This window comes from Scyliorhinus torazame, chromosome 3 (genome assembly GCF_047496885.1).
Source record: "Scyliorhinus torazame isolate Kashiwa2021f chromosome 3, sScyTor2.1, whole genome shotgun sequence".
NCBI lineage: Eukaryota > Metazoa > Chordata > Chondrichthyes > Carcharhiniformes > Scyliorhinidae > Scyliorhinus > Scyliorhinus torazame.
The window spans coordinates 227,185,057-227,210,283 of record NC_092709.1 but is presented as its reverse complement, the minus strand read 5'-3'; the positions used below and the strand labels follow the sequence as shown (position 1 = coordinate 227,210,283).

Genomic DNA, 25,227 nt, shown 5'->3' with positions numbered 1-25,227 from the left:
GAGGAGCACAGATGTCTTGGAACTTTGGGGGCTGGAGGTGGTTACAGAGATAGTGAGAGATAAGACCATAGAGGGATTTGAACTCGGGGACAAGAATTTTAATATAATAATAAGTACTGGGTGTCAATATAGATTGGACACCTCTGAAACTGCAAAGCTGTTCATGTGTCTTTGTTCTTACACCATTTGGTTGATGAATTTGGCAGTCCTGACTCAGTTCACGTTGACGTGCTTGATGGCCTCTTCTAGTGTTGTGTGTATTCTGAAAAACTTGGTAATCATAATTTATCATGGAATGTGTTAGACTGGATTAATTAAATTATATGATTCATTTAAATCTGGATACCTTCCGTGTAACACACCACTAGAACCAGACACTAGAACGTCTCTGAATTGACCACATTAATTTTCACCCTAAGAAGATATTCCAACTGTCAAGTACGATGGAAATAAATTACTTTTATTTAATGGATTGTGATGCAAATTGGAGTGTTGGCCTTTTACCACATGCTGTTTGCATTAAACCATAAAAGCTTTACCTTGCGGGTTGCTCATCTTCAGAGTTAAAGAAACACTGCAGATGTTAAAGTTTAATGCTCCAGAATGATCGAAAAATTTCTGTGTGAGCAGAAATTCACATTTGCTATGGTTGAATAGTATGTGCGATATGCAGCTCAGGTTGGCTTCTCATCTGTAAAATATATAGCCATAATTAAACTGAGTGCAGGAGGTGAAAATTTAAATAATTCCCAATTGCATGGTTATCTGTACATTTTTGAAGGAGTGCATGAGTAGTATTGTTTCTCTGTCGATAAAACTTCAAGGTTGAATAACCACCGGTTACAAATCTGTCAGTGGTGGATCAGTGAGTTAATGGATTACTAATGTCATGCACTTAATATTTAAGTGTACTGGCATAGTATTTGTTTTCTCTCTTTAACAATGAGTAGAATAAGTTGTGAATAAGTTGTGATATTGTTGAACTAGAGAAATGTACAATAATGAGAATGTTCAAAAATCAAATAATTATTTTCATTGTGTGCCTGGTGTTGATTTCCCCCTTTACTGTCATCCATTCAATGGTTTCAATTAAGGACAAGGCGTATACATTAAATAATAAATTTGAACAAAGTACAGAGCAGAGAGATTGAATTACACAGATTTTTGAAAATAGTGGATTCCGGTGCCGGCTATGAAGGGAGCAAGTCGCACGTTTGGTGGTTCCCGCGCTGGCCAGACTTTGGACCTTTTCCCCCGACATTTTCGTGGTTTTGAGTTTTGGCTTTGAAGGCGCAGACAATTAGGCTCTGGATCCACACAGTGGTATATGGAACGGAGAACCCCAATGGACCGAAAAGGAAGAAATAAAAGGATTAGCAAGGGCTGGGTGGGGGTGGCAGCTGAAGACAACATGACTGATGTTCGGACCCCTACTGCGATGGCCCAGCCATCGATGGAGGAGCTGATGCAGGTCATCCAAGAGGGCTTTGCCAGACAGAAATGGGACTGTCTTGACCCGATAAAGGAGTCAATCGATCGGCTGGAGCGCAGGCTGGATGCCCAGGATCGGACGATTCAGAAATTGGAGAAAGTGCTGGCGGACCAGGAGGTGCACCAAGCGGTGGTTGAGCTAGAGGTGGGGATGCTGAAGGATCAGCAAACGAGGCTGCTGGAGAACGTGGAAGATCTGGAGAACAGAGCTCGCCGGCAGAACTTAAGAATTGTCGGTCTCCCTGAAGGGGCTGATGCTGGCGCGTGGGTGGTGAGTATGTTTCAGAAGCTTCTGGGGGAGGGGGCCTTTCCCCGACCGTTGGAGGTGGACAGGGCATACAGGGCGATGGCGAGGAAGCCACGTCCGGGGGACCCTCCAAGGGCGATGGTGGTGCGGTTCCACAGATTTTTGGATAAGGAGTGTGTTCTCCAGTGGGCCAAACGTACCAGGAGCTGCAAGTGGGACAATAGCATATTGCGTGTCTATCAGGAGCTGAGTGTGATGGTGGCTAGAAGGAGGGCAGGCTTCCAACAAGTGAAGGAGATCCTGTTTAAGAAGAAGGTGAAATTTGGGCTGCTTTACCCGCCGCGTCTTTGGGTTACGCATGAGGACCAGCACCATTATTTTGAGTTGCCCGAAGACACAATGGACTTTGCTAAGAAGAAGGGGCTGGCGCAGAACTGAGAACTTTTTGGTTTTAAGTTGTAACTTCTCCGAGTGATGTGTATATGTTTTGATTGTCATTTTTCTTCTGCTTTTAAGTTTGGGTGAAGATGGGGAAGTAAAAATTATTCGGTTTCTATGGGTTTTCGGTGCTTTGGTGGGGATGGCTGGTGGGGGCTTTTTACTTTTTGTTACTTTGATTTGCACTATTGGGGGGGTTCTTTGGGGTTTTTTCGTTTTGGGTTGTCTCCTTTGGTAATTGGGAGATTGCTCGGTCTCGGTTTGATGAGGGAAGTGGTTTAGATGGGCGGGGGGGGGGGGGGGGGGGAAGAGGGGAGTAGGGAACAATAGGTGGGAGACTTCTTGGTGCCGGAGGCGAGGGCCCCCAGGCTAGCTGGGTGAGCTAGTCTACGGAAGCACTGTGGGGGTGTGTATATGTTCAATATATGGCAGGGGTTAGGTTACAAGGTGGTGTGAGGAGGGGGGGGGGAGGAGTCACTCTGCTGACGAGGGAGGTACTTAGACTTTGGGACAGAGAGGAGGTCGGGGGTGGGGGCTGCCAAGAGGCGGGCCGATGAAGGCGCGGCGCATGGGCTGGGGGCGGGCCCAGGAAAGGGGATGGCTGATCGGCGGGGGGAGGGGGGGTGGCGCGGTGCCCCCCAACCAGGCTGATCACCAATGTTAGAGGGCTGAATGGGCCGGTCAAGAGGGCACGTGTGTTCGCGCATCTGAGGGCCCTGAAGGCGGATGTGGTGATGTTGCAGGAGACACACCTGAAAGTAGTGGATCAATTTAGGCTAAGGAAAGGTTGGATCAGTCAGGTCTTTCATTCGGGGCTGGACACCAAGACTAGAGGGGTGGTGATTTTAATCAATAAGCGAGTGCAATTCCACGCAGGCAGTATAGTCTCAGACGGAGGGGGGGCCGTTATGTCATGGTGAGCGGAAGCTGGAGGGGAGGAAGGTAGTCTTGGTTAATGTGTACGCGCCAAACTGGGACGATGTAGAATTCATAAAGAGGGTACTTACTTGACCTGGACTCGCACAAGTTGGTAAATGGAGCAGATTTTAATACGGTCATCGACCCCTGCCTGGACCGGTCGTGTTCGAAAACGGGGAGGGTGCCAGCAATGGCAAAGGAACTGATAGGGTTCATGGAGCAGATGGGGGGACGGACCCATGGAGGTTTAGGCAACTGACGGAGAGGGAGTTTTCTTTTTATTCGCATGTGCATAAGGTTTGCTCTCGGATTTGTTTTTTCAGTTTGAGTAGGTATTTGCTGGCGGGGGTGGTGAACACGGCGTACTCTGCCATCACTCTTTTGGATCATGCCCCACATTGGGTGGAACTGCAGCTTAGTGAAGCAAGCTTCCAATGCCCACAATGGAGATTGGACGTGGGCATATTGGCGGACGAGGCGGTGTGCGAGAGGGTGAGGAAGTGCATGCAGAACTACCTGCAGGTCAACGACATGGGGGAAGTCTCAACAGCGGTGGTCTGGGAGGCGCTGAAGGCAGTGATGAGAGGAGGGCTGATTTCGATCCGGGCTCATAGGGACAGGACGGATAGGGCAGAGACGGACCAACTGATTGAGGAGGTATGCTACGACCCCGGGGGTGGAGCTGTTAAGGGAACGTCGGAGGCTGCAGGCTGAGTTCGGGGTGTTGTCCACAGGCAAGGCAGTGGAGCAGCTTAGAAAGTCGAGGGGGGCGTTTAATGAACATGGGGAGAAGGCCAGCAGAATGCTGGCACAGCAGCTTGGGAAGAGGGAGGCGGCCAGGGAAATAGAAAAGGTGGTAGATGGGGATGGGAATCTGGTAGGGGACTCGGCTGGGCTCAACAGGGCGTTCAGGGACTTTTACAGCAGGCTCTATTGCTCGGAACCCCCCACGGGGCCCGAGGGGATGAGACGCTTTTTGGACGGATTGGCCTTCCCAAGGTGGACAGGGAGCTGGTGGATGGGCTGGGGGCCCCAATCAGGGTCGAAGAAATAGCTTGAGGGCTTGAAGGCAATGCAGTCGGGTAAGGCCCCGGGGATAGAGGGGTATCCGGTGGAATTCTAAAAGATATTCTCGGGGATATTAGGGCCGTTGTTGGTCAAGGTTTTCAATGAGGCGAGGGACAGAGGGGTGCTGCCCCCGACGATGCCACAGGCCACTATTTTGTTAATATTGAAGCGGGACAAGAACCCGGAGCTATGTGGGTCCTATAGGCCGATCTCACTGCTTCATGTGGGCGCCAAGCGGCTGGCCAAAGTTTTGGCCTCCGGGATTGAAGATTGTGTGCCGGATGTGATTATGGAGGATCAAACCGGGTTTGTCAAGGGCAGGCAGTTGGTGGCCAATATAAGAAGGCTGCTCAACATGATTATGATGCCCACGGAGAGTAGGGAGGTTGAGGTAGTGGTGGCCATGGATGCGGAGAAGGCGTTCGACTGGATGGAGTGGGACTATCTATGGGAGGTGTTGGGACGATTTGGGTTCGGTAGGGGCTTTATCGACTGGGTTAGGCTATTGTACCAGGCCCCGGAGGCTAGTGTAAGGACGAGGAGGATGACCTCAGACTATTTTAGATTGCATCGGGGGACAAGACAGGGATACCCCCTGTCCCCACTGCTGTTTGCATTAGCAATAGAGCCGCTGGCAATTGCTCTGAGAGCTTCAAGGAGTTGGAAGGGGCTGGTTGGGAGGGGGGGGGGGGGGGGGGGGGGGTGGAACATAGGTTCTCGCTGTACGCGGATGACCTTAGCAGATCCAGGGGCAGGGATGGGTGAAATCATGGTGACTTTGGGGGAATTTGGCCGGTTTTCGGGATATAAACTGAACATGACAAAGAGCGAGATGTTTGTAGTCCAGGCAAGAGGTCAGGAGGGTCGGCTGGGGGAGCTACCGTTTAGGTTAGTGGGGGACAGTTTTAGGTACCTAGGGATACAAGTGGCGCGCGACTGGGGCCGGTTACACAAGTTGAACTTGTCCCGGTTGGTCGAGCAGATGAGGGGCGAGTTTCGGAGATGGGATGCTACCGCTGTCGCTGGCTGGGAGGGTGCAGAAGGTTAAGATGGCGGTCCTACCGAGATTTTTATTTGTATTCCAATGCCTCCCAATTTTCATCCGGTGGTCCTTTTTTTAAGATGATTAATAAAATCATTTTGGGCTTTGTCTTGGTGGGTAAGTCCCCGCGGGTGAAGAAGGCGATGCTCGAGAGTAATCGGGGGGAGGGCTGGCTTGCCCTGCCAAACTTCAGTAATTACTACTGGGCGGCCAATATTGCTATGATAAGGAAGTGGGTGGCAGGGTCAGTTTGGGAGCGGATGGAGGCAGCTTCATGTAGGGGCACCAGCTTGGGGGCGTTGATAACGGCACCTCTGCCGTTCCCGCCGCCGAGATATTCCACCAGTCCCGTGGTGGTGGCGGCCTTGAGGATCTGGGGTCAGTGGAGGAGGTACGTTGGAGCAGGGGGGCATCGGTTTGGTGCCCAATATGTGACAACCACCGGTTTGCCCCAGGAAGCCTGGATGAGGGGGGTTTCTAGCATGGTGAAGGGCAGGAATTGATGGGGGACCTGTTCCTGGAAGGGAGCTTCCCTAGCTTGAGGGTGCTGGAGGAGAAGTTTGGGTTGGCAAGAGGGAACGACTTCAGATATTTATAGGTGCGGGACTTTCTGCACAGGCAGGTATCATCCTTCCCACTCCTGTCACTAAGGGGGATCCAGGATAGGGTAGTGTCTAGGGGATGGGTGGGGGAGGGGAGTGTCTCGGACATCTACAAAGAACTAAAGGGGGCGGAGGAGACGGCAGACCGAGGAGCTGAAGCATAAGTGGGAGGAGGAGCTTGGGGGAGAGATGGAGGACGGCTTATGGGCGGACACATTGAGCAGAGTTAACGCGACCTCTACATGTGCAAGGCTCAGCTTGATCCAATTCAAGGTGGTACACCGGGCCCATATGACAGTGGCCCGGATGAGTAGATTCTTTGGGGTAGAGGACAGGTGTGTAAAATGTGCGGGAGGACCAGCGAACTATGTCCACATGTTCTGGGCGTGTCCAAAACTTCGGGGATATTGGCAGGGGTTTGCGGACGTCATGTCCAGAGTATTGAAAACAAGGGTGGCAATCAGTCCAGAGGTGGGGATTTTTGGGGTGTCGGAAGATCCGGGAGCCCAGGAGGAGAAAGAAGCAGATGTTCTGGCCTTTGCCTCCCTGGTAGCCCGGAGACGGATATTATTAGCTTGGTTGGACTCAAAGCCCCCGAAGTCGGAGGCCTGGTTAACCGACATGGCGAGCTTTCTCGGCCTGGAGAAGATTAAGTTCTCCTTGAGAGTGTCGGTGTTAGGGTTCACCCGGAGGGGGCAACCATTCATCGACCTTTTTGCAGAGAATTAATTGTCAGCGGGAGAGGACGGGGGGGGGGGGGCTATGGTCGCATAGAATAGGGGGTTAAATAGGCGGGTCTTGAAGGGACGGGTGTCGGTGTTTGCACTATGTTTATTGTTGTTTGTACACTACTTTTATACTGTTGTTTGTAATGCCAAAAAATACCTCATTAAAATTGTTTTTTAAAAAAAAGATTTTTGAAAATAGGACAAGTTAAGTGGATTAAAAAGAATCCTAGTCTTTATAAATAGGATTATATATTTATGAAACAGCAGATAAATAATGACAAACCAATAAGTATTATTGGGCTGGCTAAAGTTCCCATATTGCTCAGCTGGGCACCAGTTTTGGAAAAAATATTAAAATTGGTGAATATTTAGAAAGTAATCAACTGAAATGAAACCATGGATGAGAGGCTTTAGATACGAGGAGTGACTAAGGAAATGGATGTTCTTTTCATACGAACAAAGCAGGGCTGTGATGGCAATATTCAAATTTTGTGGAAAGTATTCACTTTAAGATATGCCAGTTGAATAAAGAGAGTGGTTAGGAGAATTATTTTATGTAGAATATTGAGAGCACATGCAGTGGTGGATCAAACTGTGGTAGAAGTAGCGCCCATAATTTTTAAACAAAGCAGATAAAATATTTGAAAGGCTGGGGTTAAGAGGCTAAATGGATGGCTAGACAATTCAGATAAGGGACGGAGTGGTCAGCTTTTGGTGGCAAGTGTTGGGAGAAAGCAGTAAAGTGAAAGTAGAGTGGATAAATTGGTTCAAAATCAAGTGAATAATGATGTGGAGAGTTTTGAATATGACGTGGATTACTGGGAATTATAGTGGGTTTGGGGGACATTGTATTAGAGAGGACATTGTAAGGTCCTTCCTCTTGAATCGTTCATTTCCCCTTTTGTTACTTTTGCCGTTATTATTTTTGTTGCATGGATGCTTAATGGACATATATTTTTAAGACAAGCAGCAGAGCAAATGAGGAATTCAAGAAGTTGCAACAGTGCATGTGGTGTTGCTAGCTTTGGACAGCAGAACCCAGACTTCCCGGCACCCGAGAGATGGGATGGGACTCGGTTCGATTGATCGGCTGGTGGCCAATGAATTGGCCAAAAGGCTGTATCCTGAATGGTAACAGGTGGTGATTGGGTCCTACTCGAGTGGAATGATTTTCACATACTCGCTCCCTCCCTGAATAGATGAATGAATGAATCCACCAGGAAGCCATTACAGGGTGCAAACAGACACCTTGATCTGAAAGCTTATTTTGAAGGAAGGGGTGTGTGTGTGTGTGTGTGTGTGTGTGTATATTATAAATAAAAAGTAATTGTGTTTAAATTTGCAAACCTAGTGACTGTAATTATTGGACAGCCAAGGGGCAAAGACTTCGGACATTTTTCAAAGAATTGTTGGTTAGTTCACTTGTGTTGTGACACTGGGTTAAGTAGGGCTGGAATTGACCGTGCACTAGCCCAGGGTATCGCAACAACATGTTGTATTTGTAATTTAAAACTATTTGTTGCTATAAATCATTGAGGATGGATGACAATCAATATGGTGGGTATGTTTGCATTTAATCAGAATATCAGACAGATATGAACCACAAGTTATACAACAAAAAGATACAACTGTAATTGCCAGCAAGTGCAGGTCCAAGTTCGTCAGAACGCCTGATATTCAAAAACAGGTCTTCTCTTTTTCTCTTTTCTTCTTGGTTCCTTGCTTCTTCTCAAAGTTCCCTTTCCATCTTGGTTCCTTGCTTCTTCTCAAAGTCCCGATGAACAGCCCAAGAATGTTAGATGGAAATCAGTATGGATCCATCCTTTGGAGTTTCTCTCCTGCTTACTTCAATGACTTCCTTTAAAAATAAAATATCCATAATACCCCTTTTCAGGGTGGACATGTGCGTTATATTGACAGGACTTAATTATCCTAAACAAGTTCTTAATATAAACTGTCCAATGGTGCATCAAATTCTTTCTTGAAACCATGGAATGATAGCCTACCCTTGTGTTATCTTCCACTTTCCATGGTCTTTGCAGCCCATACACATACTTTACAGTTTTTGATTTGCAAAATCTTCAGGATAGCTTTGTTTTCTCACTCTGACCTGTCTCCCGTAGTCAATCTTATAATGCCATCTTAATTTCAGGGACATCATTGTTTGCATTTGGGTCGGCTTCAGTTGTTCATACTCAAATCTGCCATTAACGCTAGCCACCTAAACTAATCGTGTAACAGAGCTAAAATCTCACACGATATTTTAATGAATATATTCAAATTTTAAAAACTGAACAGTGACCTGTTAAAACAACTGGAGCTATGTCTGGCTGTGATCCTAAATAAAAGAGCTATTACGACAGTATTTCAGAGACTTGCGCTTCATTATCTCTGAAGAGATGCTAACAATCACTGTGAGCTTCAGAGACCAAATTCAAAATGAATTTCACAAAGACCATATACATTTCATTAGCCAGGCCTAGCCACTGGAGTTGTGTTAGGACCAAGAGCTCTGCAACCTTTCTGTGAAATCCCCAATGGTTGGGACATTTTGCTCCCCAATTAAGGGGCAATTTAGCGCGGCTAATTCACCTACCCTGCACATCTTTGGGTTGTGGGGGGAGACCTACGCAGACACGGGGAGAATGTGCAAACTCCAAACAGACAGTGACCCGGGGCCAGGATCAAACCCGGGTCCTTGGCGCCGTGAAGCAGCAGTGCTAACCATTGTGCCACCGTGCCGCCCGGCAAAATTCAATTACAAATAAAACAATTAGATGTAGAAAGAGAAAGAGAGATGGAAAAAGAAATAGAAGAAAAATGGAAAAGGAAAAGATATGAAAAAGAGGAAAAAAGGGGAGCAAAGAGAGAGAAAGAAGACAGGAAAAAAATTGGAAATGAAGAAGTTAGCGAAGGAAGGGGGACAGAAAATTCCAGCTTAAAATACTGGTGGTTAAAAAAGAGACACCAGAGGAAGGTGGGGAACGACTTGCTTCCAGATAGAACCCCAGTGGGCAGATGTTTAAGTTTGTACAAACTGTTCTAAAATTTGAAGGAAAGGACATGGAATAATTTTTCAATTCATTTGAGAAAACAGCTGAACAGATGACGTGACCGAAAGGAATCTGGATCTTACTTTTACAGAGTAGACTAGCAGCTAGGGCTAGTGAAGTGTATGCCCCTCTGTCTGAAGAAATATCCAGGGAATATGATGCAGTGAAGATGAGTGCTTATGATTTGGTAGTAGAGTCATATGGAAGAGGTTTTGAAATGTAAGAAAACAGCCTGGACAACTTCATGGCGCAATGGGTGGATTTGCTGCACAAGCGGGGAGGAGGAAGAATGTCAATGCTCTGTTGGTGGGGGATTCAATTATAAGGCGTTTCTGTGGCTGCAAAAGAGACTCCAGGTGCCAGGGTCAAGGATGTCACGGAATGTCTGCAGTGCATACTAGGTGGAGGGGAAAACAGACAGATATTGTGGTACACATTGGTAATAATGACATGGACAGAAAATGGATGAGGTCCTGAAAACAGAATTCAGGGAGCTAGGAAGCAGATTAAAAAACAGGACCCAAAAGGTAGTAATTTGCCTGAGATCCTGAGAGAAGGATCAGCAGGGATAGATGCACAACCAAAATTAGAAGAGACGTCACGTGAGTCAGGAATGAAGTTACTGTGAAAATCTCCTAGTCGCCGCCTCCTGCACCTGTTCGGGTACACTGGAGGAGAATTCAGAATGTCCAGTTCACCTAACAAGCACGTCTTTCGGGACTTGTGGGAGGAAACCAGAGCCCCGGAGGAATCCCACGCAGACACGGAGAACAGACAGTGACCCAAGCCGGGAATTGAACCCGGGACCGTGGCGCTGTAAAGTAACTGTGCTACCGTGCCGCCCTTGTGCAACCCGCCACCCTGTTAAGTCACAAGGGAGTTTGGCAAGATTGGATGGTATTTATTTTAATGCAACGTGTCTGACGAACAAGGCCGATGAATTGAGGGCACAAATTAAAATATGGGGTATGACATCATTGCTGTCACTGAGACATGGTTGTGAGAGGGGCAGGATTGGCAGCTCAACATTCCAGGATACAGGATTTTCAGGTGAAATCTTCGGGAATGATGTAGCTGGGTAACAGATGATTGTGATGCCTACTGCAGTCGGTCAGTCTATAGAAAACCAATCTACAGCAGTGTTACATATTGAGAACCTAGGGTTGTTCCTGATGTATGATAATGAGGCACATAAGATGAAACAGGAAGGGCGTCTGGAAAATAGAATAAGGAGAGTGAAATACAATTAGTTGACTCTACCTTTAGTGAAATGGTTCCAGATGAAAGGTGGGAAGGTAAGGGAGGTTTGACGTGTTTAGTTCAGAGTAGCAGAAAAGAGATTTGTAGATAAAGCAGATACATCAAACAGCATATTAAGAATTATAAGCAAAGTGTCTTCCTGACCGTTATTATTTAAGGATAATATATTAATGAGAATGTGGAGACCACCTCAATGTTCAGGTGGATGAGAAATGGGCAGAGCTTCATCAGATTGTAATACCACTGGGTATAGGAAAGAAATTCTGTGAATAGTTCATGAGATTCCATTACAGGGGCATTTGGGAATATGACAAACCCAGGCTAAGCTACAGAAGCAGTTTTACTGACTGGACTGCACAAAGATGAAGTTATGTTTTGTCGGACATGTCACACATGTCAAGTGATCGGAAAACCGCAAATGTAATAAAACAAGCGCTCTGTTCCAGCCTTCCACAAGAGGTTTGGTCGATTGTGTAGGACCCCTTCCTAAGACAAAAAGTGGAAATCAGACTTGCTGACAATTGTCAATGTGTCCACTAGGTTTCTGGAAGCCATACCATTAGAAATAATACAACAAAAAAGGTTGACCAAATGATTTACTCAATATGTTTTACAAAAATAAATACAATTGGCACAAATTTCATGTCAGGATTGTTTAAGGAAATCATGAATAGCCTGGCAATGAACCTGTTTAGTTCATTAGCATGCCATCCAGAGTCACGAGGAGCGTTAGAGAGATGGTATCAGACTTTGAAAACAGTGGTAAAGACATATAGTCAGAATTACTCAAGATTGCTGAAGGAATTTCATTTTTATTATTTACCATTTGGGAGACGCTGAATTATTCAATCCTTTTGAATTGTTATATGGTCATGAGGTAAGAGTACCACTCAATCTAATTCAGGAGTAGTTATTGAATAAGAATTCAGAAACCTCATTCTTGGGCTATGTTTCAAATGTCAGGGCAAGACTAAATGGGACACAGGAATTGGCGGGAAAGCATTTAAATACATTGCAGCAGGTTGAAATCAGAGACAAATAAGAAAGCAAATATTTGCAGTTTTGTCACAGGGAAGAAAGTACTAGTTTTGTTGCCAGTGTCGGGTGAATTGTTAAACGCCAGGGTTTAGTAGGCCGTACCATATTTAGAAGAAACTTAGTGAGGTGAATTATCTGGTAAGAACACTATGTAGGAGAAAAATCTCACAAGGTATGCCACAGAAGTATGCTCAAGAAGTATTTTGAAAGGGGGGATGACAAAACTCAAGCATTGGTAATGATGAATCGTGGAAAGGAAGAAGAGTTGAAAGATTCTGAAAGGAACTTATCTCGAATTCAATTGGATAATGAGGAAATACTTAAAATCATAGTCTCTCCAGATTCTACATTTGAAGTTGATAGCTCTATTAATATATAAATAATTAAGTATTTTCTGTAACTGTTTATGGAATATTTGGCGTGTATTAAATATTTAATTTACTGTCTGTGTGGAGTTTGCACTTTCTCCCCGTGTCTGTATAGGTTTTCTCCGGGTGCTCAGGTTCCCTCCCACAGTCCAAAGATCTACAGGTTAGGTGGATTGGCCATGCTAAATTGCCCCTTTGTGTCCAAACCGTTAGGTGGGGTTACTGGGTTACAGGGAAAGGGTCAGGACGTGGGCCTTGGTAGGGTGCTCTTTCCAAGGGTGTGATGGGCTGAATGGCCTCCTGCTCTGTAGCGATTCTATGATATTTAACCCGATTCATGGAGGCAGGGTTAGAAACCTGATTTCAATCTTGCGGCTCACTGAGATTAAGGCGGGCCACTCAAGTGGCCCACTGACTAACCTACGCTATGTATCACTAGTATAGAGCATAGTGGCAGAAGAAAACATCTAGTAATGGTGCCTAGGTGATGGGAACAAGAAATAGATCAGTGTGAGGGGAAAAAGGGGCACAGCGATGAAGGAATTTTCCTGAGGTAGTGAACATATTTGATGCTCAACTTTGAAACTGATATGGAGGGCACAACGGGTTATGGAGCTTGGAAACTACCAAAGGTGACTGAGCTGTGGGCCTTAGAGTGGATAAAGCACTGGCAGTGCTTTTTGGGATGAGGTGATATCTTTGCGGGTGCAAGTTGGCAGGACAACTGAGAAAGCTTGATGTAAATGTTCTTTTTCCATTGACTGGGAAGATCTCTGGCTAGGCCAGCATTTGTTGCCCATTGCTAATCGTCTTTGAGAAGATAATGGTGAGTACCCTTTGTGAGCTTGTTGAAGTTCATGTGGTGTACGTACACGCACAGTGCTGTTAGAGAGTTCTGGGATTTTGACTCGGCCACGGTGAAGGACTGTTAATGTGCAACAATGTCCAAGTGTTCCGAACAACTTCTTTCATGATCAAAAAAAATCTTCCCCCTCCATGCTCTCAGATTGCTCTCCGAAACCCCATGAAATGTTTATTCAATCATGTGTAACTGGGGATTTTAACAGAGATCTATGTAATAACTAATGCAGAATAATAAACCTGGCCACAATAAGTTAATTTTATATTTGTATTGTTAAAAGATTCTTATAATTAAGTCATGGAATAGAATCATAGAATACCTGCAGTACAGAAAGAGGCCATTTGGCCCATCAAGTCTGCACCGATCCTCTGAAATAGAGCACCCTACTGTCCACTCCCCTGCCCCATTCCCGTAACCCCACCTAACCTTTGGACACTAAAGGGCAATTTAGCATGGCCAATCCACCTAACCTGCACATCTTTGGACTGTGGGAGGAAACTCCCACTGTGCCGCCACCTATTATGAGTACATGAGCATCTGCCAAAGGACTCCTTGTAGATTTTGAAACAAAATGTATAGAATTGCAGCAACAGTGATAGGAAATAGACCAACAACTAATCTGTAAGTGTTTGATTGTTTTAAATTGCGCGACCGTGGACAAAGTTGGAGTGTGTGGTTTAATTATGCTGCCGATGTTGTGTTTTGGTTAAAAGTGACTGTCGGCTGAACATGGAGATCCAAAATGATGGCACGCATTATATCACATCACGATCTGTTTGTTCTTTATGACTCAGGTGGATTTTACATGTACGCATGCTAACCCTTTCAGAAATGTGGGGTCTGCTGCACTTTGGGGGAGAGGTCTGTGCACAGGTTGTGACGATTTTCCTTTAATCATGCTAACTCTATAATTTGTGCATTTTGAATTACCTCTTATTATTTGGCTCTTTTTTTTGTAGGTAGACAAGTCAATCAGGAGAACACGTGCAGTGAAAAGCTGGAGAAGACCATTATCCTTTTTACTAAAGTGGTGAGCAACTATAGCTTTTTAAAAAAATAAAGTAAATCAGTCTGTCACTTAACAGTAATTATATTTGGAACAGCAGAGGGTTGAACACTGTTTACTTGGTTAATTAGTATTTCTCACCCATCCAAATGTCAACTGATCAGAAGTAATTTCCTACGGTTTAATTAGAATTTATGCAATTTCATTTATTCTTGACCTGCTACTGCAAGAAAATGCTTCCAGATCTTTGAAAACAGTTTTTCAGCTCATACCAGAGTTAAGAGCTATGAGTGTTTATATTCTAACCTGTGATCATCTCTGTGCTTATTGAGCTTTATTGGCTTCGACCACGCAGTTTTGAAACATTGTGGAGATTAGCAAGAGCATGGACTTAAGAATTTGAGGCAACACAATTATGATGGTCATTAATACAGGAAGGTAAATTTGAATTGCCGAGAGGGAATGGGTTTAGATATCTGCAGATACGGGATTTTTTGCGAAGGCAGGTTTCGACCATTCTGCTCCTCCGCCAAGGGGAATACAGGACATGGTAGTTTCTAGAACGGGGGTGGGAGAGGGGAAGGTCTCGGATATCTATAAAGAACTCATGGAGTCGGAGGTAACTCAGATAGAGGAGCTAAAGTGCAAATGGGAAGATGAGCTGGGGGGGAGGAGAAAGAGGCGGGTCTGTGGGCGGATGCTTTGAGCAGAGTTAACATGTCCTCATCATGTGCCAGGCTCAGCCTGATACAATTTAAGGTCGTTCACCGGGCACACATGATGGTGGCCCGGATGAGCAAGTTTTTTGGGACAGAGGACAGGTGTGCGGATGGGACAGCAAACCATGTTGATATGTTTTGGGCATGTCTGAAGCTTAGGGGATTCTGGCAGGGATTTGCGGAGGTCATGTCCATGGTGCGAAAAACAAGGGTGGTGCCGAGTCCAGAGGTGGCAATCTTTGGTGTGTTGGAAGATCCGGGAGTCCAGGGGGCGAGAGAGGCTGACATCTTGGCCTTTGCCTCCTTGGTAGCCTGGAGATGGATATTGCTAGCGTGGAGGGACTTGAAGCCCCCGAAAACAGAGATCTGGGTTAGCGACATGGCCGGGTTTCTCAGACGTGAGAAATTTGAGTTCCCCTTAAGAGGGCCAATGCTAGGGTTCGTCCGGAGGTGGCAGCCATTTGTCGACTTCTTTGGGGAAAACTAACTCAGCAGAGGTGATAAGAAAATGGGGGACGGGGATAAGGGGGGAGTTTCTGTTTGGGGTAGGTGGGATTTGTTAGGGATGGAGATGGTTTATGCACTATGTTTATATTTGTATTTGTACTGTTTACTGTTATTATTATAAATACCATAATAAAATGTTTTACAAAATAAAATTAATACAGGAAGGTTGAACATATTCTAATTTGGTTGTGTGATAAATACTTTCCATCATGTCGAGGATCTCAATCCTCAGATGCAATTCAGTCATTTTCAGTTGGTGCAGTTTTTCCAAACAAACAGATGAAAAAAGTTGGAAAGCGAATAATCAAAATTGGAGAGTATTGACGATAAGCCTCAACTTCAGAATGCCATGGCACTTTAGTCATCTGCCGAATGAAGAATTCACCACAAGTGGATATCATGATACAACCAACCTGACTTGACCCTACTCGAAGTCACAGTTAGAAGAGAGTCTTGACCCAATTGGAACAGTTGCAATTCAGTGGGTGTAGCAATTGCAGCAAAATGAACATAAAAGACAACCTGAATTTACAACTTAATAGTTGTAATCAAAATCCTGACTTTCGTTCTGTTTTGTGGATAATCAAGAATTTGAATGGCAGCGTGAATAATTAGAGTTATACTACATGAACTACATTTATATTGGGAGGGAAAAACGCACTTTGTACATTCATTTACAGTTCCAATTTGAACACTTTTAGGAGACGTTGAACACTTTGAACATCACAGTATAACAATGTTAATCTGGAAAATGAGTTACTGGTCAAATATCCATGAAATTTGGAACAGCTTGAGGTTTACTAATCAGTTGAGATATAACTGAAAGTTGTGAATCTTGTTCATCTCATTTAAAAGTGAATCAAGAAAATTAATTTGAAAGCTTCTAAGAGGCAAGGACTCTCATATTTTACCTAAAGATATAAAGAGATCTAATTTGTGAATTAATGAAGCCATTTCAAGAGAGTGAAGAAAGCATTAGTTCAGTTTTTAAAACTAAGTAAATTGAAGTCCTAATGTGAAGGGGGAAAGTTTGGCCAAAAATATCTTCTTTATATTCCACAAGAACAAGCTAATTCCGTAAGATGCAAAAGGATGCTATTGGTATATTTCTGCACAGCTTAATTGAGCTGAATTGTGAATGCAGACCATTGCTCTGAACATGACAGAAAGAATGGTGGTAGAATACCCAAGCTATTTTTTAAGCCTTTTTGTTCTCTTTTCTAAGGGGTATTGTTATGGGAGAGGTGTTTTCAGAACCCCAAAATGTACCATGGAGTTCAACCAACCTCCCCCTTTAATGCTATTGTTGCTTTTCCGAGCACACGGCTTGTTCCCTAGGTGTGGGATTACAATTATGGACGCTTGTTCCCTAGGTGTGGGTTTTTAAGCACAAAACAATGTTTATTCCATGAACTCAACTTAACCTCTTAATTAAACATTGGATCTCTTAACACCCCTTACTTCAAAGATAACCCCGACAATATTACAACACTAAATAATCCTTCAGTTATTCCTTTCAACATCCATGAGACTTAACACCTTTAAACAGAAACACATCAGGTTTACTATTATGAGTTTAAATCACCCAAATGATCCAGAGATAGTCTTTCATGGCAGAGATCACAGCAGATCCAGCTCACTGCAAACACAGACACACCCCAAGCTCTTTTTAAACTGAAACTAAACTGCAAAATGGCTGAATTAAAACCAAGCTCCACCCACACTCTGACATCACTGCATTTCTTAAAGGTACATTGCTTAAACATCCATTTCTTAAAGGTACCCTCACATGACAGTATAACACAGGTTCAAGTAGAATTTAACAGGTACACAGAATCCATGCGGCTGATCATACTAAGCATTCCATCTGTGAACTCGGGCGATGATTGTGTTTTTCTGACTACACTATTTTTGTTCTGTATAAAAGACCTTCTACCCCACATGTATTTTCATCATCAGAACTTGTTTGTAATTGTGTATCTGTGGAGCTGTTATTTATTGGTGTTGCTACGGTTTAACTGGTTTCAGTAAGAGTCTGTTTCACCTTTGGGAAACAAAAAAAGGAATAAGAAGAAGCCATTTGGTACTTTGCATGCAACTTGGGATTTTGTACTTTGTGGAGAATGATGGATACATCAGTGTACATTGCAGGGCTGTAATATTGGGGGACTCAATGAAGTGTGTACTGCTACATTTTTAAATTGTGATACTGTACCATTTAATAACCACTTGCAAGGTAAATAACCATAATCCATAAAGGACCCACAAGCATCACTCTCCGTTAGTCAGAGCCAGTTAGTTACATATAGCTTGAAGGGCACTATTGCTCAAGAATGGGGCAAGATTTAATAAATATATATTTAAAAAAAAAAAGAATGGGGCAAGACAAGGAGGCAGGCCTTCATGCACTGCAGTAACTGGTACAGGGAGTGAATCTATGCTGCCGACCCCATTCAACATCACCCTCCATGCATCTTGGCAACTGAGCTAAGCGATCTGCACTTGCCTTCCCATCTATTTTGTGTCACTGCAAATTTGGCAATAGTGCATTCACTTCTCTCATCCAAGTCAATAGTGTATATTGTACATAATTGTGGAAACAGCACTGATCGCTGTCACTCCACTAACAAAGAACAAAGAAAAATACAGCACAGGAACAGGCCCTTCGGCCCTCCAAGCTTGCGCCGACATTGCTGCCCGTCTAAACTAAAATCTTCTACACTTCCAGGGTCTGTATCCCTCTATTCCCATCCTATTCATGTATTTTTCAAGATGCCCCTTAAACGTCACTATCGTCCCTGCTTCCACCACCACCTCCGGCAGCGAGTTTCAGGCATCCACTACCCTCTGTTTAAAAAAAACTTGCCTCGTACATCTCCTCTAAACCTTTCCCCTCGCACCTTAAACGTATGCCCCCTAGTAATTGACCCCTCTACCCTGGGAAAAAATCTCTCACTATCAACCCTGTCTATGCCCCTCATAATTTTGTAGACCTCTTATCAGGTCGCCCCTCAACCTCCGTTGTTCCAGTGAGAAGAAAGCAAGTTTATTCAACCTCTCCTCATAGCTAATGCCCTCCGTACCAGGCAACAACCTGGTAAATATCTTCTGCACCCTCTCTAAAGCCTCCACATCCTTCTGGTAGTGTGGCGACCAGAATTGAACACTGTACTCCGTGTGGCCTAACTAAAGTTCTATACAGCTGCAACATGACTTGCCAATTTTTATACTCGATGCCACCGGCCAATGAAGGCAAGCATGCCGTATGCCTTCTTGACTACCTTCTCCACCTGTATTGCCCCTTTCAGTGACCTGTGGACCTGTATACCTAGATCTCTCTGACTGTCAATACTCTTGAGGGTTCTACCATTCACTGTATATTCCCTATTTGTATTAGACCTTCCAAAATGCATTACCTCACATTTGTCAGGATTAAACTCCATCTGCCATCTCTCTGCCCAAGTCTCCAAACAATCTAAATCCTGCTGTATCCTCTGACAGTCCTCATCATTATCCGCAATTCCAGCCACTTTTGTGTCATCCGCAAACTTACTAATCAGACCAGTTACATTTTCCTCCAAATCATTTATATATACTACGAACAGCGAAGGTCCCAGCACTGATCCCTGTGGAACACCACTAGTCACAGCCCTCCAATCATAAAAACACCCTTCCATTGCTACTCTCTGCCTTCTATGACCTAGCCAGTTCTGTATCCATCTCTCTGCCTTCTTTGACCTAGCCAGTTCTGTGTCCATCCACTAGTTACAGGTTGCCAAACTGAACATGCCCCTCTTATTCCAACTCGGTCTTCCATCAATTAGAATAAACCTCTATCCATGCTAATGTACTACCCCTTACACCACGGGCTTTCATCGTATTAAGTTAACCTTTTGTGCTGTACCTTATTGAACGCTTTTTAGAAATCCAAGTATATTACATCTACTGGTTCCCCTTCATCTATCCTGCTTGTCACCACCTCAAAGAATTCTAATAAAATTGTCAGGCATGATTCCCCCTTCATGAAGCAATGCTTGATTACATTACACATTTCTAAATGCTCTGCAATTACATCCTTTATTTTTTATTGAAAAATAAATAAATTTAGAGTACCCAATTATTTTTTGATCCAATTAAGGGGCAATTTAGCGTGGCCAATCCACCGAACCTGCACATCTTTGTGTTGATGGGGTGAAACCCACGCAGACATGGGGAGAATGTGCAAACTCCACACGGACAGTGACCCAGGCCGGGATTTGAATCTGGGTCCTCAACGCCGCAGTCCCAGTGCTAACCACTGCACCACATGCCGCCCTAATTACATCCATTATAATGGACTCAAATATATGTTTGCTGGTACTTTAAATGATTGCGAATGTAAATAGAATCTTGTTGTTGATTGCAAAAGGAATGGAACATAAAAGTAGTGATACCTTGCTACAGTAGTACAGAGCGTAGGTGAGACCACATCTGGAGTACTGTAACAGTTTTGATCTCCTTGAAGCAAGGATATAAATGCATAAGTAGCAGTTCAGAGAAGGTTCACTTGACTGATAACTAGGATATGGAGGGGGTTATTTTATGATGGGTGAAGAGATGCTGAGGGTGGTGGAGGCCAACAAAGGTCTGAGAGCGAAGATGGAGGACCTGGAAAACAGAACTAGACGGCAAAATCTGAGAATCGTGGGCCAGAAGGGGTGGAGGGCCCGAGGCCAACTGAGTACTTTGCTAAGATGTTGGCGGAGCTGCTGGGGTAGGGGGGAGATCCCTCCTGGTACGAATTGGATTGGGCTCATCAGTCATTGAGGCCTAAACCGAAAGTGAATGAGCCGCCAAGAACGGTGATTATTTGTTTCCATGGGTACCATGTGAAGGACAAGGTCCTGAGATGGGAGAAGCAGAAGCGGGGGGGGGGTGCAGTGGCCTGGAGCTAGTATACGTATATACCAGGACGTAACCGTGGAAGAGGCAGGCAATCTTCGGCCAACTGAAGATGGCACTGGATAACGGTAGTGTGCAGTTCGACGTAGTGTATCCAGCTAAGTTGAGGGTCACCTGCAACTCCAAAGACTTTTACTTTGAGATGGTGGAAGCGGTGGAGGCATTTGTGAAGGCAGAAGAAGTGAGAAATGGGACTGAGGATTGGTCTTCGACTGAGAGTAGGGGGTTGAAAGATTGTACATAGCTCTATTTTTCATTTCATTTTGTTATATCTGTTAAATGGGGTGAAGTTGTCTATTTGGGTACAGTAGGAGTTGGGATGTTTTGCAATGATGGTTTTCTGGGGTTTGTGTTTTTGCACTAAGTTTGTTTGTTTGAAGGGGGGGTTCGATGGCAACAGTGGGAGGGGGTGGGCCAGGCTCAGTGGACAGGGCCCAGAGTTATGATGATGGATAGGACGGAGGGGGGGGGGGCAGGGGTCAGGGCCCAGAGTTATGATGGCGGATAGGAGGGGGGGGTGGTTCGATGGCAGAAGTGGGAGGGTCAGGCCCAGTGGCGGATGGGGGGGCGGGGGAGAGGAGAGAGAGAGAAACCCCCGGCCAGGATAGTTACATTGAACGTGAGGGGTTTTGGAGGGGCCAGTGAAGAGGTTGAGGGTGTTTGCACACCTGAAAAGCTTAAAGGCCGTGTTGTCATGCTACAGGAGACTCATCTGAAGGTGAAAGACTAGATGAGGCTCAGGAAGGGCTCGGTGAGCCAAGTATTTCATTTGGGGTTCGACAGTAGGGCGCGGGGGGGGGGTGGCGGTTTTGGTGGGTAAGAGTGTGAGGTTCCAGATGGAGAAGGTGGTGGCGGACCAGGGGGGCAGATACGTGAAGGAAGGGTCTACAATTCATAGGAACTGTTTATTATGTGCTTTCGAGAACTGGTTGCCATTAAACATTAGGGGGTGGGTGGAAGGGGAGGGGTTGGGGTTTTGATTGCACTGATTGACTGTATATTTTTTTACCTGGAACGCACAAGTCGATGTTTGATCTGTATATTGAGGGGGATGCTGTGTTTCTTGGGGGATTATTACTGTATTTGTTTTTTTTGTTTTGTTTATTTGATGAAAATAAGGAGAATGAAAAGATTTTTAAAAACCGATTCTGTCCACGTGAAAACAATTATGTCCAAATTTGAATTATATTCTCCAAAGATAGTCATGATTCCAGAACTTTGCTGGAGCAAAGATTGGGCAAGGAAAGATCTGGAAATTTATTGTGTGGGTGCAAGCAAGTCATTTCAAAGTTTTTTGTTATTCATGTGGAACATCTGTGAGATTAAATAGGTTGAGTAGAATCTATGATTGGGTAAATAAGGAAAAACTTCATTTTACATATTGCTTCACAGAATTTAAATTGCAGCGAATGCTCTGTAGGGAAATATAGTAATAGTTTACCACATGTCAAGATCCCAGAAACAGCAATGACCAGTGCTGGTGGTTGAGGGTGAAATGTTTACTTGGATACAGGAGAGAACCTGTTGCCTTTTTCAAGTAGAGCCATGGGATTTTTTTGGCCAGATCTTCCGCTACTGGATGTGGCAATGCACTGAACATACACTGCTGGCACGTGTTGAGATGCTGGGGAAGACCTGATAAGCAAACATGCACTCCCAATTCCCCAAAATGTTTACATTTTCGGGATGATTTGAGCTGTCCATGGCTCTCCCCGTGTGTCTCTTACACTGATTACAGTGTTGGAGACTTAGGCTCAGATGCTTAAGCTAGAATGATTACATTGTTTAACCTCTTGTGTCTCTCAGTGATTAATAGTACAACCCAACCAACCGCGAACACCCACCTTCCTTCCTGATGGGATAAACTGAATTACCTTTTTTTCATGCTTTTGTTTTATTACAAGATTCCATCAGCTTTTGAATGACATGTAAATGAGGCCTGCTGTCGAGGAAATAAGTTTCCTGATTATAAATCAAACATTACATTGACATAACATTTGGTTTGCTCATTTGAAATATTTACTGTGCTGAATTTTTTTTGCCAATTCTCCAAATGTTTGATGCTTTCTTTTACCATGCTGGCCAACAATTTATTATGGTTGTTCTATTTCCCAGCAATTCAATATTTAACTGATCTGTTTTTGTTGCTTGCAGCTTTTGGACTTCTTGGACTATCACCCATTTTCATTCATCTCATTGATTCAGAGGTCGTTGGAGTTTGCCGTTAGCTACGTATTTACAGGTGCTGGCGAAGGTGTGGTGTTCGAGCGGTTCATTGTTCAATGCATGAACCTCATTAAAATGATTGTCAAAAATGATGCTTACAAACCGGCAAAGAACACCGAAGGTACAATTATTTCTATGCATGTTATTCTATTTCCTTCCATCATTCCTTACCAATTTGATTGCATTAGATTGCACCTCTGGTTAATTATCTTGTTGAAAATGATTTGCAGTTGAATGCACAAGTTTGATTGATGTTCAGTTACGTTTTCTGTAATTTAACCAATGATTTTTGTCAGTGTTCAGGAGTTTGCTTTCCAACCTATTTAAAGCTAAATTGGTTCTGTCTAAATTGTTGCCTGAAGCTATTACAACATAAATCATGGCAATAATTTTAGAGCAAGATATTTATTAAATAAAACTGATATTTTTGAGGGGAGGCATTTTATCATCCAAAGATGTGAAGGTTAGATGGATTGGCCATGCTAAATTGTCCATTAGTGTCCAAAAGGTTAGATGGGGTTGCTGGGTTACAGGGATAGGATGTGGGCCTAGGTGGGGTACTCTTTCCAATGATTGGTGCAGGCTCGATGGGCCGAATGGCCTCCTGCACCGTAGGGAGTCGATGATTCTATAGGCAGCTGGGATAACTTGTTTATATTGAAATATTTTTATTGAACATTTTTTTGAATATATAAGTCCAAAAATACCAAACAGATAACCTTCAAAAAAACACCCCCTTGGCTTTTGACTGTGACCGGTATCTTGAAATACATGAGAAATGGCTGTCATTCTGAGTAAAACCTCCCAATCGAACCTCTCAACGTGTATTTAAGTTTCTCAAGAGACAAAAACTCCCATGAGATCCTCCCCAAGTTCTTCCTCCCACTTGGCCTTATTCTCTCCAGCATTGCTGTGTTCTCCGCCAGAGTTCTCCCATAAATTCCAGAAGAGCTTCCCTCCGCCAATGACAGTACCCTCTCCAGTACTTAAAAGGCTGCCATCATGGCCTCCATTTCCCTGAAAATCTTCTCGAAGCAAGCGGCAGGGGAACTGTCACTAACATCCGCAGCCTGTCCCCTTACACGACCTAGCCTCCATCATCACCCAGACCGCTTCCTGATCCCTGCACGAACCCAACACCTTCTCTGCGTTCACCGCCCAGTAATAATGCATCCGGTTCGGCATCGCCAAACCCCTAGACTGCTGGTCTCTCTGTAATATTCTTTTCCGAATTCTCTCTCCCTTATATGCCCACAAAAACACCTTTGGTAGAAACAGCAGCAGGCACTGGAATAAAAACAAAAACCGTGGCAAAATATTTACTTTCACTGATTCTTAGGGAGACTGTCCTACCTCTGTAAATCCGCCTTAACCTTACTCACTACAGTCATAATATTTGACTTCTGGAGCCGCCCCCAATCCCGTGCCACCTGAACACCTAAGTATCTAAAATATGAGCTTGTCAAATGGAATGGCAGTACCCCCAATTTAACCCGCTTCCCCAACAGAATAACTATAAAATATTCGCTTTTTTGTAAATTTAATTTGTACATTGAGAAAGACCCAAACCGTCTTAACAGCCCCATATGTCCCTCATAAGAGAAGGACTTGATGAGTCGACGAAGAGTGCAGATAGTATGGGCATTTCAATATCAATATGGAGGAGGTATTGGGTATCTTAAAAAACATTAAGGTAGATAGGTTCCTGGGACCTGATGGGATCTACCCCAGAATACTGAGGGAGGTGAGGGAGGAAATTTCTGGGGCCTTGACAAATATCTTTGTATCCTCATTGGCTACATGTGAAGTCCCAGAGGATTGGAAAATTGTCAATGTTCTTCCTTCATTTAAGAAGGGTAGCAGGATAATCCAGGAAATTATAGGCCGGTGAGCCTTACGCCAGTGGTAGGGAAATTATTGGAAAAGATTCTTAGGGACATGATTTACTCACATTTAGAAACAAATGGACTTATTCACGATAGGCAGCATGATTTTGTGAGGGGGAGTTTGTGTTTCAGTAACTTGTTTGAGTTTTTTTCGGAAGTGACTAAGATGATTGATGAAGGAATGGTGGTGGATGTTTTCTACATGTACTTCAGTAAAGCCTTTGACAAGGTCCCTCATGACAGACAGGTATAAAAGGTGAAGTCACACAGGATCAGAGGTGAACTGGCAAGATGGATACAGAACTGGCTAGGTCATAGGAGACAGGGCAGCAATGGAAGGGTGCTTTTCTGAATGGAAGGCTTTAACTAGTGGTGTTCCATAGGGATCAGTGCTGGGACCTTTGTTGTTCGTAATATATACAAATGATTTTGGAGGAAAATGTAGCTGGTCTGATTCGTACGTTTGCAGACGACACAAAGTTTGATGGAATTGCGGATAGTGAAAAGTATTGTTAGAAGATACAGCAGGATGTAGATCGGTTGGACACTTGGGTGGAGAAATGGCAGATGGAGTTTAATCTGGATAAATGTGAGTTAATGCATTTTGGAATGTCTCATGCAGGTGGGAATTATACAGTAAATGGCAGAACCCTCAGGAGTTTTGACAGGCAGAGAGAGTTGGGTACAGGTCCACAGATCACTGAAAGTGGATAAGGTAGTCGAGAAGGCATACAGGATGCTTGCCTTCATCGGCTGGGGCATTGAGAATAAAAACTGGCAAATCATGCTGCAGCTGTGCCTTAGGTTACATTTGGAATATCGCGTAC

General features: G+C 44.3%; 1 protein-coding gene across 5 annotated transcripts in view; it reads left to right on the top strand.

The window, feature by feature from the left end:
- The window catches only part of ipo11 (importin 11), an 878,696-nt gene that overhangs the window by 244,567 nt on the left and 608,902 nt on the right, over positions 1–25,227 (top strand). For all 5 annotated transcript variants that reach the window (XM_072496963.1, XM_072496961.1, XM_072496959.1 and 2 more), the window contains 2 exons: positions 14,075–14,145; positions 22,443–22,635. In XM_072496963.1, coding sequence (XP_072353064.1) covers positions 14,075–14,145; positions 22,443–22,635 — 264 coding nt within the window. The remainder of the gene's footprint in view (positions 1–14,074; positions 14,146–22,442; positions 22,636–25,227) is intronic.